This window comes from Monodon monoceros, unplaced genomic scaffold, assembly GCF_005190385.1.
Source record: "Monodon monoceros isolate NGI ecotype Baffin Bay Population unplaced genomic scaffold, NGI_Narwhal_1 Super_Scaffold_19, whole genome shotgun sequence".
In the NCBI taxonomy this organism is placed as follows: Eukaryota; Metazoa; Chordata; class Mammalia; order Artiodactyla; family Monodontidae; genus Monodon; species Monodon monoceros.
The window spans coordinates 49,597,840-49,616,134 of NW_021703775.1; the positions used below are offsets into that span (position 1 = coordinate 49,597,840).

The 18,295-nt window shown below is 37.6% G+C and overlaps 1 protein-coding gene across 1 annotated transcript in view; it reads right to left on the reverse strand.

Annotated features, from left to right (window-relative positions):
• Positions 1 to 7,297: 7,297 nt before the first annotated feature.
• Positions 7,298 to 18,295, reverse strand: part of MSH2 (mutS homolog 2) — a 68,829-nt gene continuing 57,831 nt past the window's right edge. The window contains exons 11-16 of the mRNA XM_029231551.1: positions 17,874 to 17,971; positions 14,612 to 14,857; positions 13,314 to 13,518; positions 11,827 to 12,074; positions 9,804 to 9,979; positions 7,298 to 7,750 (exon numbers count right to left, since the gene is read on the reverse strand). Of these exons, the coding sequence (XP_029087384.1) occupies positions 7,580 to 7,750; positions 9,804 to 9,979; positions 11,827 to 12,074; positions 13,314 to 13,518; positions 14,612 to 14,857; positions 17,874 to 17,971 (1,144 nt within the window). The 3' untranslated portion in view covers positions 7,298 to 7,579. The remainder of the gene's footprint in view (positions 7,751 to 9,803; positions 9,980 to 11,826; positions 12,075 to 13,313; positions 13,519 to 14,611; positions 14,858 to 17,873; positions 17,972 to 18,295) is intronic.

Consider the following 18,295-nt stretch of genomic DNA (forward strand, 5'->3'; position numbering starts at 1 on the left):
GAAATCCAAGGAGGGGCAGTTTCTAGTCACACAGCTAAGTGGCCAAGCAAGGGCTAATCCAACTCAAGCAGCCTTCCTGATGCGCCACATTGCTGCTCGCTTTAACTCACCCATATCTTGACCTGTGCAGGCTTACTCAGCACTTTACTCACTAGGCACGAATTCAGAGCACAGCGGTGGAGAAAACCTCCGGGGTTATTCCCCACAGGCTGGATAAAACTTTCCTGGCTCAAGAGAGAACATACATAACCTCCAAGTTAAGTGATCCGAATATCTGAGTGTGCCAGATTCGGTGTCCTGCTCCAAACACCGTTGACATTTAATTCCATCTCCTCATTTTGCAAGCTTCTGGCTGACTGTCTCTATTCTCATTTGAACATAATCCTTTGTCCAAACGGTTCAGTGTAACCCCTTGGCCACACAGATGTTGGCACTGGTGACTGGTGAACCTCTGAAAGAATGCAGCTGCTTAGCTCCTGTTTCCTTTGGGGTATCGAGCCCCAGAGAGCAGCCATGTAGTTGCCATGAACCAGATGGGTGGCAGGGCCCCTGATGGATGCTTCTTGCTGTGTCCACAGCCCCGAGAGAGAAGCCTTCCACGGGAGAACCAGCTTCCACAAGAGAACAGAAATAGTACTTCTTAATGTCTGCACCACAGCTCCCGTCTTCCTTAACTCCTGTTGCACTGCCGACATCACTCATTTTGACACTAAATAATATTTAGAAAGATTAAATTTGTCACGTGCGCATCTCAGATTCCTAACAATATTTTAAGCCTTTAAATGCATAGAAAAAAGGTACGGATTTTGGAGACACACTGCTTGGGGTTCAGACCCCAGCTCTGCCACTTACTGGCTGGGTGCCCGGGGCAAGTTACTCAACCTCTGAGCCTCGACGTTCTCATCTGTGAAGCGCAGGTAATAGAAGTACCCACCTTTCAGTATTGCTGAAGAGGACGAGTCTTTTGAGGAGCCCAGCACAGCACCTTGCCATTTTCAGATATTCACAAAGTATTTAATGTTGCCAAATCGTGCATCTACTTTGTAATATTAAGGATTCAATGTGGAAAGTCATTTTCATGATGGATTTGGCTGAGCCAAACAATGTTTAGCAATAAAACATCCCATTAGAATTGATAATAAACATGAAGTCCTGATCACAATGTGAAGAAAAAATTGATAAAACACATCTTGCTAGATGGGCAACGCACGGTAAAATTTCAGATTAGTGGCTGAACTGAAAATAGCTGCACCGCCTTAATTAGATTTAACTATACTTAATCTGGTTTTTAAAACATACTAAGATTATTCATAAAATTAAACTGACTTCTAATTATAACAGATAAGTGTCAACAAAATTCTAGGAAATAAATGCAATAGTAACATTGTGATAATACAGGTTAATCCCTATGGTCTCATTTACTGGTTGATTCTGAACACTGAGGAATTCACTGTCATTGTTCTTTTGCTAGAATAAGAAATTGTCCACTGACAGAATTATCCTTTCTTCTAAATTTAACAAGTTTAGGGAGTTTATAATTTTCTCTCTTTGAGGTGAAGCAAAGGCAGCAGCAGTCTGGTCTTCTATTTACCAAGTCTAGAAATAGGATGGGAATGGTCCAGTGAAGGCCACCCAGCATCCAGTATCATTCATGCCACTGCTGAGTTCCCCACATAGCTGGATGAAAGATGTGTGTGGGCACTTGTTTGGACAAACCACACGCCAAAGCAAAAATATGCTAACATACATTGAATTTGGATCATGTTCTGAATGTGGTCTGACACAGGAAACACTGTTGCTTCCAGGACCGTGGGAAAGCTGCTGTGTCAAAGGCAAGGCGAGGGCTCCCCATTTTCCTCCTCAAAGAACAGGAGGCATTGCTACCTGCAATGAGACAGTGTCTGCAAGGGACTACTTCCTCTGGATACCCTGGCTCTGTACCACAATGTTCACAGACACCTGAAAGCTGGCCAAATAGGTAAATTCTGGAGCAGAATAATAAGAGAAAGCAGTGGCTCTGTCTATCAAGGGAAGCGGAGTGGGGAGAACATCAGGCAGGAAACTATTATTTTAAGTTGGGCTCCACTTCCAGTTTTAGTCGGAAAATATGTGCAGCATTCTGGGCACTTTCGTCATCTCTCCCGGCCACACCCTATCTCCTTATCCCAAACACACTGACCGACCCTAGGAAGGCAATAATAGAGATTTCCTTTGTATATGAAAATTCTCTTTACTCATTTGTTCTTCCCCATAAGCTGATTAACATGGTTTAATTTATTTCAGACCAGGCACTGGTTTTCCTTCTGACTATTCTGCACACCATCTTAATCAACAGAATATAACTAACAAGCTTAAAGAACCGCTCAGCACTGAATCAGCAGCTCATACCATATGCTGTGGGTAAAAACATACTTCCCAAAAAAAGCTAAATGCAGAAAGACTAAGGATAGAAGATGCATTTAATACTCATGAAGTCTAACAGGATGTGCTTAGTATGTGGAACACTGAGATTTTACAGGGAAAAAGTTATTCTTTAAATATATCCTAAAACATCTTCCTTCTGTTCTAATTTTTACCCTCAAAAGAGTATTTTAAGGAAAAAATCTAACTACAAAAACAATTGCATCTTGGATGGATTCTTAGTGCTAACTTTTTTAAAATGCAAAAACGCCATGTATTTTCTCAGAAATGTGGTTATGTGGCCAACAGATTTCATGGTAACAGTATGGCTGAGTTCTAAATCTTGGATAATATTTATAGATTCGGCTTTATTCTGGTATTATCCAAGTTCGTGTTTGAGTGGAGAAGGAAAACCAAGCCACATTGCAATTAGAATTTTAAAATGCAACTGTCTTTTGACAGGTCAGAAATTAGTTTATCTTTTGCTTTACATCTACCATTCCAAAAGGAAGGAGGCCGGTTGCTTCATTAGCATATTCATGTAATAAGCACAGTTTAAGTCTGAAACATCTTAAACAACGGGTCTATTATGTTTTTTTCACTTTCAAAAACATCTTAGAACTAAACATTAAGTCTCTTTTAGAGAAATGAAAGCAGCCTGATTTATCAGAGCTTGAGGGACTACATGTTTTCTTAGAATCAACAGCTCCCCCCCCCCATTTCTCGTAGCCCTAACAACTAAAACCATGGGCTGATCTCCATTTTATACATGCTTTTGTACAGCAATCTAAAAACACGCGCTCATAGCTAACCAGGGGATAAAATATTTCACTAGAATTTTAAAATTGCCTTTTTAATTATATAAAAAAGTCTTCCGCTTATAAGCAGCTACATGATTTTGTTAAACCAATAAAAATGTCCACATTTAAATTTTTTCTGTTAAGTCTGCCTTCTACCCAAGCATTTGACAGCCAGAAAAGAAAAGCTGATGTATCTTACTCTAAATTATCAATGATGAAAAAGAGCGTGGTAAATCAAGATGAGCATTTTAAAGGGTTTACTGGCATTAAATTTTCATTTGTTCTCATACCAAATTAAGCGCTTAACACATAATTGCAGAGTTTAGCAATAATCATAAAGCAAGCACCTGCATAACCACCACTCAGGTCAATAACCAGAATGCTGTAGCACCCCAGAAGCCCTCTAGAAGCCCCTCCCCATCAGCACCGCCAACCACTCTCCCGACTTACATAGTCAAGTTCTTGCTTTTCTTTATCATCTCACCCCCATGAATGCACCATTAAACAGTATTTTACCTATTATTCAACTTCATATGATTGGGAGAAAAATGGTATTATTTGTTATCTGTCATTTCTTTTGCTTACTGTTTTTAAGATTCCATCTATGTTATTTTGTGTAGCTATAGTTTGTTTTCATAGCTGGGTTGTTTCCAGTTTGGGTCTATCACAAATATTCTTGTATACCATCATTGTACAGTGTGTATACGTATCTCCACAGTATGCACCTAGGAGCAAAATTGCTGGGTCATATGTCTGTTTTCAACTTTACGAGCTAATTATTCTCACCAGCAGTGTTGTGCCACATCAACAAATACCACCAATAGTTGGTATTGTCACATTTTAAAGGACTGTCAATCTGATGGGGAGGGCAGAGTCAGGAGGGTGTAACCCAGAATAGTTTTCATTTTCATTTTTCTGACTGGTGATTGAAGACCTTTTCATGTGTATGGATCATTTATATTTCCTCTTGGGTAAAGTGCCTGAACTTCTTTTAAAACAAGTTTTGTTGGGAGAAAAGGGAACTCGTCCCTACACTGTTGGTGGGAATGTAAATTGGTGCAACCATTAAGGAAAACAGTATGGAGATTCCTTAAAAAGCTAAAAATAGAGTTGCCATATGATCCAGCAATCCCACTCCTGGGCATATATCCAGACAAAACTATAATTCAAAAAGATACATGCACTCCAATGTTCATAGCAGCACTACTTACAAGTGCCAAGACATGGAAACAACCTAAATGTCCAACGACAGATGAATGGATAAAGGTGTTGTATATACAATGGAATACTACCTAACCATAAAAAAGAATGAAATAATGTCATTTGCAGCAATATGGATGGACCTAGAGATTATCATACTAAGTGAAGTCAGAGAAAGACAAATATCACATATCACTTACATGTAAAATCTAAAATATGACACAAAATGAAATTATTTACAAAACAGAAACAGACTCACAGACACAGAAAACAAACTTATGGTTACCAGAGGGGAAAGGGCATGGGGGAGGGGTAAATTAGGAGTTTGGGATTAGCAGATACAAACTACTGTATATAAAATACACAAACAACAAGGGCCCTACTGTATAGCACAGGGAACTAAATTCAATATCCTGTAATAAACCATAATGGAAAAGAATATGAAACAGAATATATAAATATTCTGTTTGAGTGGAGATATATATATATAAAAAACTCAATCACTTTGCTGTATACTAGAAACTAACACAACATTATAAATCAACTATACTTCAATAAAAATTTTAAAATTAAAAAAAAGTTTGAAATATAATTTACATTGTACAGTGCACCCATTTAAAGTGTATACTTCAATGGTTTTTAGGTATATTCACAGATATGTGCAACCATCACCAATTTTAGAACATTTTCATCTGAAAAAGAAACCCCATATCCTTTAGCTATCACCTCCCTAGCCATCCATGCCCTGCCTGCCGGCCCTATGCTAATCTACCTTGTTTCTATACCTTTTCCTATTCTGGACTTTCACAAGAACAGAATTACATATTACGTCGGCTCTTGTGCCTGGCTTCTTCACTAATGTTTCCAAGGCTCATCCTAGCTTTAGCATGTATCAGTCCTTCATTCCTTTTATGGCCAATTAATAGTTCATTGTATGTGGCTTCCCTGGTGGCACAGGGGTTAAGAATGCACCTGCCAATGCAGGGGACACGGGTTCAAGCCCTGGTCTGGGAAGATCCGACATGTCACGGAGCAACTAAGCCCGGGTGCCACAACTAAGGGGTCCTCGTGCCTAAGAGCCCGTGCTCCGCAACAAGAGAAGTCACTGCAATAAGAAGCCCGCCCACCACAACAGAGTAGCCCCCGCTTGCCGCAACTAGAGAAAGCCCGCGCACAGCAACGAAGACCCAACACAGCCAAAGTAAAAATTAATTTAAAAAATAATAATTCTGCTATAAACATTTGTGCATACGTTTCTGTGTAAACATGTTTCTCTTGGATATATATCTAGGAATGGAAATACTGGGTCATCTGGTAACTCATATGTTTAACTGAGGAAATGCCAGACTTTTCCAAAAGTGACTGCACCATTTTACGTTTTCACAGCAGTGTAGGAGAGTTCCAATTCCTCCATATCCTCAATACTGGTTTATCTGATTTGATTTTAGTATCCTAATGGGTGTGAAGTAGTAGCTCACTGTGGTTTTTATGTGCATTTCCCTGATAACATCTTGCATATTTTCATTTGCCTATTGGCTATTTGCGTATCTTCCTTGGAAAATTATCTATTCAGATCCTTTGCCTTTTAACTGGGTTGTCTTTTTGTTAATGAGTTGTATTAAGAATCGTGTCTGTTTAGTGATTTTTATAGTTCTTTCTATATCATGGATATAAATTCTTTGATATTTTATGTGGTACCAATATGTTCTCCCATTATGGATCTACAGTTGACCCTTGACCAACACCGGTCTGAACTCTGTGGGTCCATTTATACTTGGATTTTTTTCAATACATACTGCAATACTACATGATCCACATTTGCTTTGAATCTATAGGTGCAGAACTGTGTATATGAAGGGACTGTAAAGTTATATGTGGATTTTCGACTGTGCAGGGGGTCAGTGCCCCAGACCGCTCGCTGTTCAAGGGTCAACTGTACTCTTAGAACTTTGTGATGCCTTTTTATGAAAATAAGTTCCTAATTTCAATATTGCTAAGTGTGTCAAACTTTATGAATGGTGTTTGTGACTTAAAAACTATCTTTCCCAAAACCAACTTCATATTTCCTATATTTTTATAGTAATAAAAATATTTCTCTATTTTATTTTCTACAGAACTACAAACACTAAAACCTTGGTAGTGTTGCTTTGTACATTTAGGTAAAAAATTCACTGGAGTTGATTTTTCTATACGATATGGAATAGGGATCCAATCTCGTTTTGTTCCTATATGAATACCCTATCATCCCATCACCATTTATTAAAAAGGCTATCCTTTTCCTCCCATGTTCAGCAGGACCAGCCACTACACTCTCAACCTCTCCATCTCCCTGTAAAATAAAAGTAGACTAAATCAGGGCTTCCCTGGTGGCGTAGTGGTTGAGAGTCCGCCTGCCGATGCAGGGGACATGGGTTCGTGCCCCGGTCTGGGAAGATCCCACATGCCGCGGAGCGGCTGGGCCCGTGAGCCATGGCTGCTGAGCCTGCGCGTCCGGAGCCTGTGCTCTGCAACGGGAGAGGCCACAACAGTGAGAGGCCCGCGTACCGCAAAAAAAAAAAAAAAAAAAGGTATACTAAATCAGCATTCTCAATCTGAAAGATTTTGTTAAAGCCCAGATTTCTAAATCTCATCACAAACTTGGGGTGGGAGAATGGCAGATGGGCTGGAGGATCACACTAGGACCCTGGATTTATTGTAAGTTCCTTGGCTAACACATATGCAGCCAACCTGGCTCATGCCAACAGATGGACACTGTGGGGAATCACTGGAAATGGGTTCCATGCTTCCTTCTAGCTTTAAGATCCCTTACTTTTTTACAAAGTCTCTGGGCTACTTGTTTCTTCCGTACCATTCGGGAATATGTGTAAAAGTCTTATCACAAAGAAATACAACACATATCAAATTCTAAAAACTACATGACTTTATTTATAAAATTCAACATATTGCCTACTATTGCCCATGTCCATTTAAGTATTCCTCAGTTACAGCTCTCATTTTTCAAAATAAAGATCTTTGAAAATATACTCAGGTAGAGCAAGGTATACTAAGTATTTTATTAACCTGATATCCCATGGACATCAATTGCTAACACTATGGAAAAAGGGCTAATATAAAACAGTACAAAAGCATTACAGACAACAGCTTATCAATACTATCTTCATTCCATTAGTGGAGTTTACTCATGTAGTTACCTTTATTCTTGAAATTATTTCATTTACAAAACGATTATTCTTTGCTATCACCTCAGCTTTCAGCTGTTTTAACTTCATTACGATGTTTTCTTCTGACATTTCAGTAAAGGGCACTTGCTTCACCTTGGATAAAAACTCTTGAATAATTTTTTCACCTTGCTGAAAAACATGTGAACATTTCATTAGTCTTTAAAATGACTTTTCTAAAAGTCACATTAAATAGTAATGAATTGCCCCATTATAATTTCAATCTAAACACTCCACCCAATATTTAAACAACATTCTTTAAGTTTTAAGTGTGCATCATCTAGAATTTATAGCAAAGGCCTTAGTTGACTGTATTTCTTCATAGCAAGTCATTAAAAGGATATTTATAAATATATTTTCAGCTGCTAATGCCAAAGAAACTGAATATTTTAGTAGTTCCCAAATCCCTCAGCTTTTATAACTAATATATAAACTTAACCTTCTGGGGGAAAAAGAACTCAAGGTTTACAAACACTATAAGGCATAAACAGTCACTGAAAATTTAATACTCATACACACATGGGATGTTTCTTCTTTGTTTATTTTACTGCCTAGTTATTGCCATTCTAAAGAACATGGTTATTACTTGCTATGTGACCCGTGGGCTAATTCCTTAACACACATTCCTCATCCGTAAAATGGGGACAATAATATTACCAACCACACAGGGCTGTTGTGAGAATTAAAGAGTTAAAGAGTGCAAAGTGCTAAGAACAGTGCCTGACAAAGGATATAATGTTTATTACTGCATGTGAAGCTGAACTGAAAAGTCTGCTTTTTACCAGGGAGCCAGTTAGTAATATGTACCTTAGAGGTGAAAGGTAGATAATCCAAATGATACGATAGAGAAGAAACACATCTCTATTAAATAACAAGTGCCTCTTTTTCCCAAAAAATAAAATCTAGATTAACATCGATAATTCTGTTATATGTCTCCCTTAGCTTAACATTTTTTAAAAATTCATTGTAATTAATAATATCAATAGTATATGACTTCTATTCTAATTAGGAATTATTTACACAAAGGAGCCTACCTAATCCTGGATCATGGACAGCTGTGGGGCTGATACCAAGACCGTTTCATATCCAGGATGGCAACCTTCCCTACTTAAAACTATTAACAAGTTATAATACATATCTCCTGCTTGTATAGGTACAACAGATAAAACCTTATCTTTTAAGCCCCAAAACCATACACATCATCTATTATTGTAACATCATCTATCCTTCAAGTAAGAACAACAAAAAATTCACCAGGTAAAAGCTAACAATGTGGGCTTCCCTGGTAGCACAGTGGTTGAGAGTCCGCCTGCCGATGCAGGGGACATGGGTTGCTGCCCCGGTCCGGGAAGATCCCACATGCCGCGGAGCGGCTAGGCCCACGAACCATGGCCGCTGAGCCTGCGCATCCGGAGCCTGTGCTCCGCAACGGGAGAAGCCACAACAGTGAGAGGCCCGCGTACCGCAAAAAAAATTAAAAAAATAAAAAATTTTTTAAAAAGCTAACAATGTGACAAGAGGTTGTCACAATGCATAATCACAGTAAGTGCTGCCAGGACCTAGATGTAAATTAAGATTCTTTTATTTTCGTTATTACAGAAAACTAATAATCCTTTAATTTTTAAAAAATCCACTGGGCATATGCTTATACCTTTCTGTGTGAACATCTAAATTTCACCCACCACTCAGAAGGCCTAACTTAAGATCCACTGCTCCCACAAGAACTGAAACATCCTGCCCACAGAGAGCTTTCCTGAGTAAACATTTGTCATAATTCTCTATGACATGCTCACTATTACTACCTGCCCAACTAGTTTCTAAACAACTGGAGGGAAGGAACTGTGTTCATTTCTTCATCATCTTAGCTAAGCACTGAGTAAATATGTAATTTAACTGAACTCGATCTATTTGTTTACAAGTAATCAAAGATGTGCATGGACCTCTATAACTCCTTTGAATTATGTATTTTAACCTACACTAATATTCCTATCCTCCTACTTTTGAAATCTGGTACTTGAAATGCTATCTTTCAATTGTGCAGATGTGTGCAGTGGTGAAACCAAAATGATACAGATGGATTCTTTACCGTGCAAAGAAATGTAAGTGGAAACCAATAATGAATGTTCAATAAGTAAACATTAGAATCATACAGGAAAAAAATAACTACAAAAATAATTTGACAAACCTCTCTTTCCAGATAGCACCTCTTTGCTGCTGGTTCCATTTCATCACATTCCTGTGGTTTCCCAATATTCTGAAACTCCTCTAGTTCCAGGGCTTTTTGTTTAGCACACTCTATTACATGCCTGGGGAAATTAGCAAGCTCAGCAACGTGAATCCCAAAACTCTGATCACAGACACCTGTAAGAAATTTGAGGCGTGTGAGGGGCAGGGTAGGAAGAGACAGCAATTTATGCAAATGGAACTTACTTTCTCACTTTGTCATTAGGAAACTTAACTTTGTATTATTTCAAATACATAAGCCAAATGTTTCAGAGTAACTTAAGGAAATTTTAACTAAGCCTCCAGTGAAAAGTGGTTATAACTTGGCACACAGTGCTATATTGTATCCTCGACAAATGTAGTAGGAAAAATAAAAATAGCAGAGAAAAGCCTTGACAGATAGTCCTCAAAAGCCTAGACAAATATCTGAATCGGAAGAAAAATTAATCAACACAATATCTCTGAGGTTTTCTCATTTCATAAGGGAGGAACTAAAGTACTGTGGAAAAAAAAAGATAAATGTAAAGTGTCACAATTAGGAGGAGTATTTAATTCAAAATGTATTTCATATGACAATGAAATTTTTGACCCAAATCTAGTCTAGTAAATTTTTAGACTAGGTATGTTAACTTCACCCACATTTGCAGAAAATAAACTGACTTAAGACATTCCTTCCAAATGTTAAATACCAGTGATGCTCACAGTGTCATCATGGAGCTCCCATTTTTGCCTCAACCGTAAATTCTCCTTTAGCCTAGTTATATATCCCATGCATTCTGGAGCTGGATATTCTGCACAGCTTAGAGAAACAAAAGTAAAATAGAAGCAAGTGTTTGATAAACATCCAAGGAGGATGTTTAGTGAAGGAGGAACCTGTTCCTATCGTCTCCAAATTTCACCTGGTCTTTTTTAATACTTTGAATCCATTTCTTTTTTCTTTCTTCTTTTTTTTTTTTTTTTTGGCGGTACGCAGGCCTCTCACTGCTGTGGCCTCTCCCGCCGCGGAGCAGAGGCTCCGGACGCGCAGGCTCAGCGGCCATGACTCAAAGGCCTAGCCGCTCCGCGGCATGTGGGATCCTCCCAGACCAGGGCACAAACCCGTGTCCCCCGCATCGGCAGGCGGACTCCCAACCACTGCGCCACCAGGGAAGCCCTGAACCCATTTCTTTCTCACACAAAACACCTTTTAAAAGCAAAACCTCAACTTCATGCTAAATGCCATGTCCAACCAAGAGTTATCTATATTCTCTATCAACAACAATGCAAACAGTAACTCAGAAGGATTCCTAAGAAGCATAAGCAACAAAGAATCAAAAATAATCTCATTTATGTGCAACCAACTGATGCAGAAAAATGCATTCATGGAAAATCAGAGAGCCATCTGAAAAAGCTATTCTGACGACTGGTGAAATGTTAAAGCAATAAAAACTTTACAGTATGTTAATCTCATCAACGCAGTCATCTGATTAGCTGCCAGGTCCACTAATGACAAACTTTTCTCAAAGGATGAAATGCCAACAAATAAGTCATTCCTTACCTGATAACTACTAACAATTTCAAGGTTTCTGGAGACCCCAGCTTTAAATGAACCTGTTATATAACACATTCTTAAAAATATAATCCGATGATTATGACAGTTTATTAAACAGTAACACCTAGAGCCTCAGAACTTCAAAGCTTATTGTTACTATCAAGTAGCTAATTTGACAAGAAAACATGCTGCCATGGGAGGTAGAACAAAACCCCTGTGACGATGTTCAAAAGTGCAGATCAGTCTTTCTGTGACCTTTTTAAAATGAGTGGTTCTACCATGACACATAGAAATATAGATAACATACCACGTCCCTGTCCCCAGTCTGTAAATTAAGAGGTAAATGTGTTCTGTAAAAACATCAATAATTCATCCTAATGCAGAATAAGGCAATTACTAATGATTCCAAGGATAGGAACACCGAATTTACAGTACACCAGTGGTATGCACTCACCTTTCTTCACCTGATAAAGCATAGTTAAGGTCTCTTCAGTAGTTAGTGCTGTGACATGTAGATTATTAACAGTTGGTATCTGATTGGCCAAGGCAGTAAGTTCATGAAAATGGGTTGCAAACATGCAAAAAGCACGGATCCTTGTTGCAATGTACTCTGATATAGCCCACGCTAACCCAAATCCGTCATAGGTAGAGGTTCCTCTTCCCAATTCATCTATGATTATTAAAGAATCTTTGGTTGCAGACCTGAAACACATAATTATATGAAAATTTCCCATGATATATAGCATGTGGTAATGCAAACAACAAAATTAAGGCAATACAATGGGAAAGATGTGCCACAAATGTAACAGATTAATTATCTTAATATATACAAAAATTCAATAAGGTCAATGAAAAGCACTAAAACTTCAGTAAGAAAATGGGCATGGACATGAACAAACAACTGACATAAGAGGAAACAAATGGTGAATAAATATTTTTTAAATTACCAATCTCATTAGCTGTAATCTAAGAATTTCCAAATAAAGCAGCTATCATTCATTTCTTAACAATCAAATCAGTCAAGATTAAAAAAAATAATGCCACAAGAAGATGGGACAAGGGTGTGGTGACACGAACACTCGCATACACGGCTGGTGGTCACGTGAATCTGTGTGCCTGCCACAGCCCTACCAGCACCAGATATTAGCATTTTATTTTCTCTTTAACCAAATGAAAGGAGGGGAACTTTTTTTTAATTAGAGAATTTGACAGTTCTTCATGTGCTTATTGGTCATTTCTTTCTTTCTCCATGAAATGCCACTGACACCTTTTGCTTATTTCTTTAATTTTTTAAGTTATGCATATTAACTTATTGACTAATTACTGAACATTTGTATCACTTCTATAATTCCCCACAAACAATAATCAAAGCATAATTTATTAAGGATCTACTATATGCAAAGTACTTTAGAAGACTCCAAGAAATAGAAGGCATAGCCTCCCTGTCTTCAAAGAAGCTCCTAAAAATGAAATAAAGACAAGAGATTTCATAAACTCTAAAATTAAAAGCTAATAAATTACAGGCATGTCAAAGAGTTCGAAGAAACATCCATGACCTTAGGCACATGTGACAAGGAAAGTCATCAGAGAAGTAGAATTTCTGTCATTATGGGCCTGTAAAGATTAGAAAGGACTTGGGTAAACAGCAGGGAAGGACCATTCCGGGTAGTGTGAACAGCGTAAGCAAAAGCATGGCAGTGGGGAGATTCATAAGGTGAACAACTACCAGAAACCTTAAGAAGACAACATTAAAAATCAAAGAAGCTTTCCACAACTATCGCCAGTCACCCTTTTAAGATAATATAAAGTGCATAAAGCTCACAGGAAAACTATTAAACTAGATAAAAGATCACAGATGTTTTATAGATGAACCTGCAAATTTACTTTTCAAAGGACAGAGACATCCATTTCTATTTTCAGGAGACTGGGAAATGAACTCACCTGAGAATAGAAGCAGTTTCTAACATTTCAGCCATGAATGTGGAGACTCCTTTCAACTGACTGTCACCAGCCCCTACCCGGGCCAAGATGCAGTCCACAATGGACACTTCTGCTGACTCACATGGCACAAAACACCCAATCTGGGCCATAAGAACTACCACCCCAGTCTGGCGAATATATGTTGATTTACCTCCCATGTTGGGACCTACAAAACATGATATCAACAAGCAAGATTATTAACTTATTTTTGCTACTAATAAATTGAATATTACTCCTAAATTGCACATCGGTGACTAATTACCTAGGTCATGTGATATGACATACAAGAAGCAGACCACAGGCTGCCCAAAGGCATGAACAGAGTTCCTGCCTTATACTAGTCCCTGAAACAATGCTATTTTCTCTTCAGACAAGCCTATGCTGTGCCCTTCTTCAAGAGGACCCATGAAAAATATATCTTACCTATAATTTGACTATGGTCTAGAAAGAACATACAGACCACTTCCCCACAGCTCACAAAGCTACCTGCAGGATAATTTTATGACATTCAGAAAACAGTACAGGCCTAACTGATTAATTAACTAAACACTATAATTCATTAATAAATGCATCTATCAGAGAATGAATCAGTATGATCAAATCCTTCAAATCAAGTAAATTCCACACTAAAACCCAAAGACATGACCCTACTTTTGGAAAATGTGCAATTTACCGACTAATGGTGTTAGATTATATGAACAACTTGAAAATCCATTTGGGGAAATAAAATACAATCACTGACTGTTTCCCAAACACATTTGCCCAAAGACTCCTATCACCCCTGCACCCTAACACTTTTATTTTCTAGAATCTCGTTAAGATCTCTCAAACCCCTTTAGTTTGAGACAAGCTACCTTAGTCTATATACAAGTCTACTTTTTTCGAGTTTCACATGAATATAGTTTCATGTCTTTTAAAGAATTGCTACCCTAAGCTGAGGTCATTCTAGCACCTAATTCTGCTTGACTTTCAATGACCTCACTATTGAAAGGTTTGGCCCAAAGGTAAGCTTGGAGGATGAAGAGATGTTCATTTTTAAATGCACTGAACCCCTGGAACAGGGGTTTCATTCTGTTCACATACATTTATTTATTCATTCATTCATTCATATATTATTAATATACTACTAACTAGAATGAGCGTTCTTTTTCTAACATCAAGGACTAGGATTTTCTTCATCAACTTAAAATATATTTCCACTCCAACATAATAAATGGGAAACATTACCCGCAAAAAGCCCATAAACTAGGTTTTTTTACCAGTAATGATGTGGAACACCTGTTTATCTTTTTCAAAGTGAACATCATTAGGAATAAATGCAACTTCATCTTGAACTTCAACACAAGCATGTCTGGATGCTTTCAGTATAATTCTCCCTTGTCCTTTCTCCAAAATGACCGGCCGTACATATGGAACAGGTGCTCCATTGGACACGTGAGCAAAGCTAACAACAGCATCTAGCTGAGCTAACACATCATTTAGTGTCTGCATCGGTTCTACATAGCCTATATAAAAACAGAAAAGGTACACAGGAATATTGGATAAGAAAAAGTACATATAAGCAGCTGTAAGAATAAATTCAACCCTCCTCCATTTGGGAATTCAAAAACCATTTCCTAATTTATATAATTTTTAAAAACTAACCGAGGTTTGCCAGAACTAAACATGAAAGGAACACCTAAAACTTAACATGAGGTTAAAATGTGTTGTCACATTTTCCCTTACTATGAACAGATTTCAAAAATAGACTATGATGCCCTCCCTTACCAAGATCCATTAAAATATAAAAGTGCATAGATGCTTGGACTTCCCTGGTGGTGCAGTGGTTAAGAAACGGCCTGCCAATGCCGGGACACCGTTCAGTCCCTGGTCCAGGAAGATCCCACATGCTGCAGAGCAACTAAGCCCATGTTCCACAGCTACTACAGGCGGCGTGCCTAGAGCCCGTGCTCCGCAACAAAAGAAGCCACCACAACGAGAAGGCTGCACACTGCAACGAAGAGTAGCCCCCAGCTCACGGCAACTAGAGAAACCCACATGCAGCAAAAGTTAACATCACCAATGATACGGCAAAAGACATCATGTGCCCCTTAATATGAATCCACAGACAACAGTAACGTCTGCGTATTCCAGACAAAACTGTATCACCTGAAAACAATCATGAGGAAACATCAGACAAACTCAAACTGAGAAATGTTCTACAAAATAAATGGCCTGTTCTCAAAAAAAAAAAAAAAAAATGTGCATAGCTGCTTATATAAGGAAATGAGGTAGAGGTTAAAAAAAAAACTAACAAGAAAAAGCTTCTATGGAAAAGCTTTCATGATATATTGATAAGGTAAGAAAAGCAGGGTGCAGTGATATGTGAGGCACAATTCTAAATTTTAAGAGTCTGAAACCAGGATGGCATTTCACAATTATCCTAAGAAACGTGCAAACCACTAGGTAATAAGATATAATGTGACTGTCAAGATTGTTACTTGAGGTTTTTCTCCCATGCAGTTAAATTTTAGCATAAATTCAGTTCCATAATTGTCTCTTAAAACACTTTCAACAAGATTCCACTCTGCTAGAGCAGTAAAACTAAAAGCTATTACATACATTAAACAGTCCCTGACACATGCTAGGCAAAGCATGATTAGGCAATAAAAATGGTCAAAATTTTCAGAATAGATTCTAAAATTTTAATAGGTTGGAGGGGCTGGTATAACAGACACATGGCTCACACGGAACTATCACATGGACATCAATGTGTCAAAAGCTTCAAAAGACAATCAAGAGAACACTGTTTAGTTTTAGAAAAATACAACATTATGAGTTTAATCAAATGGCAGAAAATCTGACTAATCTCTGATTCCCCTGTTCCCCATAAAAGTGATAAAATATTTTTTGAAAATAAAAATTAACTTATGAATTTAAACCACTTTTAAATTTATTCCTGTTTTACCTAACATATTAAAAAGTGGGGGAGAGGGGGAGAGTTCATCATACTACCCTACCATATAGCAATAGGAACCTGTGAGAATTACTTAAATATTAGTGGAGCACTTTCATAATTACTTTAACTCATAAAATTTCTAACATACCAACAAGAATAGGTTTATAATAAAAGAAAACCAAAAGCCTCTTAATCAAGAGTCTATATTTGGTATCTCACAACACCTGGCTCTTCACAGCATCACCTTTTCTGGTTTAAGAGCAAGATAAATTACAAAAATGATCTATTACATTTTTAATAAACATAGTTTATAATGTGTGTATTAGACCAAGAAGAGGTTTCATTTAAATTCAAGGTGAATCCAAATACAAAACCTTCAATTTAAATGTTAAAATCTAGCAGCTTTAAGCTACTAGGTATTTAATGAATATTAGTTAATATTATTTTGGGGGAAGACTCCCAGTTTGAATATATGTAGTGTTTTTTAGGGTCCTTACAAATGCAATCTAGGCTAGGAACATAATTCAACTAGAAGATTACCATGCTACAGCAATCTGATACCACCAAGCAAAACTGTAATCTTTACAAATCTCATTCATCTCAACACAAATATATAAAGTATACTAAAACCCTTTAAAAGTTTTATGTTTCTTTCTGATTTACTATAAAAATTCGTAACAGTAAAACAATTTACAGAATTATACACGCTTATACTTTTTAAATAACTTACTACCCCTAAATAATCCAGCACACATAACCTGAGAACAAGGACATCTTCCTACTTAATCACTATGCACACCCAAGAAATGTGACACCAATATCATATTATCTCATATTAAACTTTGCCAATTTGTCCCAATAGTGTCCTTTATAGCTAGTCCCCAATTCCAAACCCTAGTACTGGATCCAATCAAGGATCATCCTCTGCCTTTGACTGTTCTGTCACTTTAAGTATCCTTTAATCTGGAACAGAACCTGCCCATTCCTTCTTTGCTTCCATGACACTGACATTTTTAAAGAGTGCAGGCCTTAAAAAGTATGTCCCACAATCTAAATTTATCCAATTTTTTTTCTTCTTGTTACTATTCAGGTTAAACATTTTTTTTCTTTTTTCTTTTTTTTTGCGGTACGCGGGCCTCTCACTGTTGTGGCCTCTCCTGTTGCGGAGCACAGGCTCCGGACGCGCAGGCTCCGTGGCATGTGGGATCTTCCCGGACCGGGGCACGAACCCGTGTCCCCTGCATCGGCAGGCGGACTCTCAACCACTGCACCACCGGGGAAGCCCCAGGTTAAACATTTTTTTCAAGACTACTACAGGTATACCTTGGAGATATTGCAGGTTCAGTTCCAGACCACCGCAATAAAGGGAATGTCACAATAAAGCAACACACAAATGTTCTGGTTTCACAGTGCACATAAAAGTTACATTTACACTATACTGTAGTCTATAAGTGTGCAATAACAAAAAAGTATATACCTTAAATTAAAAAATACTTTATTGCTAAAAAATGCTAACCATCATTTGACAAGGTAGGGTTGCCACAAACCTTCAACATTTAATGTATTGGTTCTATTAAATTTACCTGAAGAAATATTGACAATTTCCTTAACAATGGCATCCTGGGCTTCCTCATATTCGGTTTTATTTTTGGTATACTCTTCATTGAGAGAAGTCAATTTACTGCAAATCAAGATAATGGTATTATTAAAAATATTAAAACATCTACTGGAGATAATGTGCACTATATAAAATATATCCAGAGTATTATCCTATAAAGCATCAAAACAATTAAAATCGAAATATCAGTAGAAAATGGGCAACTCATTAGGGGCGGATGTGGCTGGAATTCAGTGTATTAACATTTATGCTGTTTGGAATGGCCCAATGGCACCAATAGTATTCTTGCTATAACAATTATTCCCTTGAGTAAAATTCTGGCCTGTGACCTTTTCTAAAATATTTAAATGGAACCTAAAAAATAAAACAAATGAATGTATACAGCAA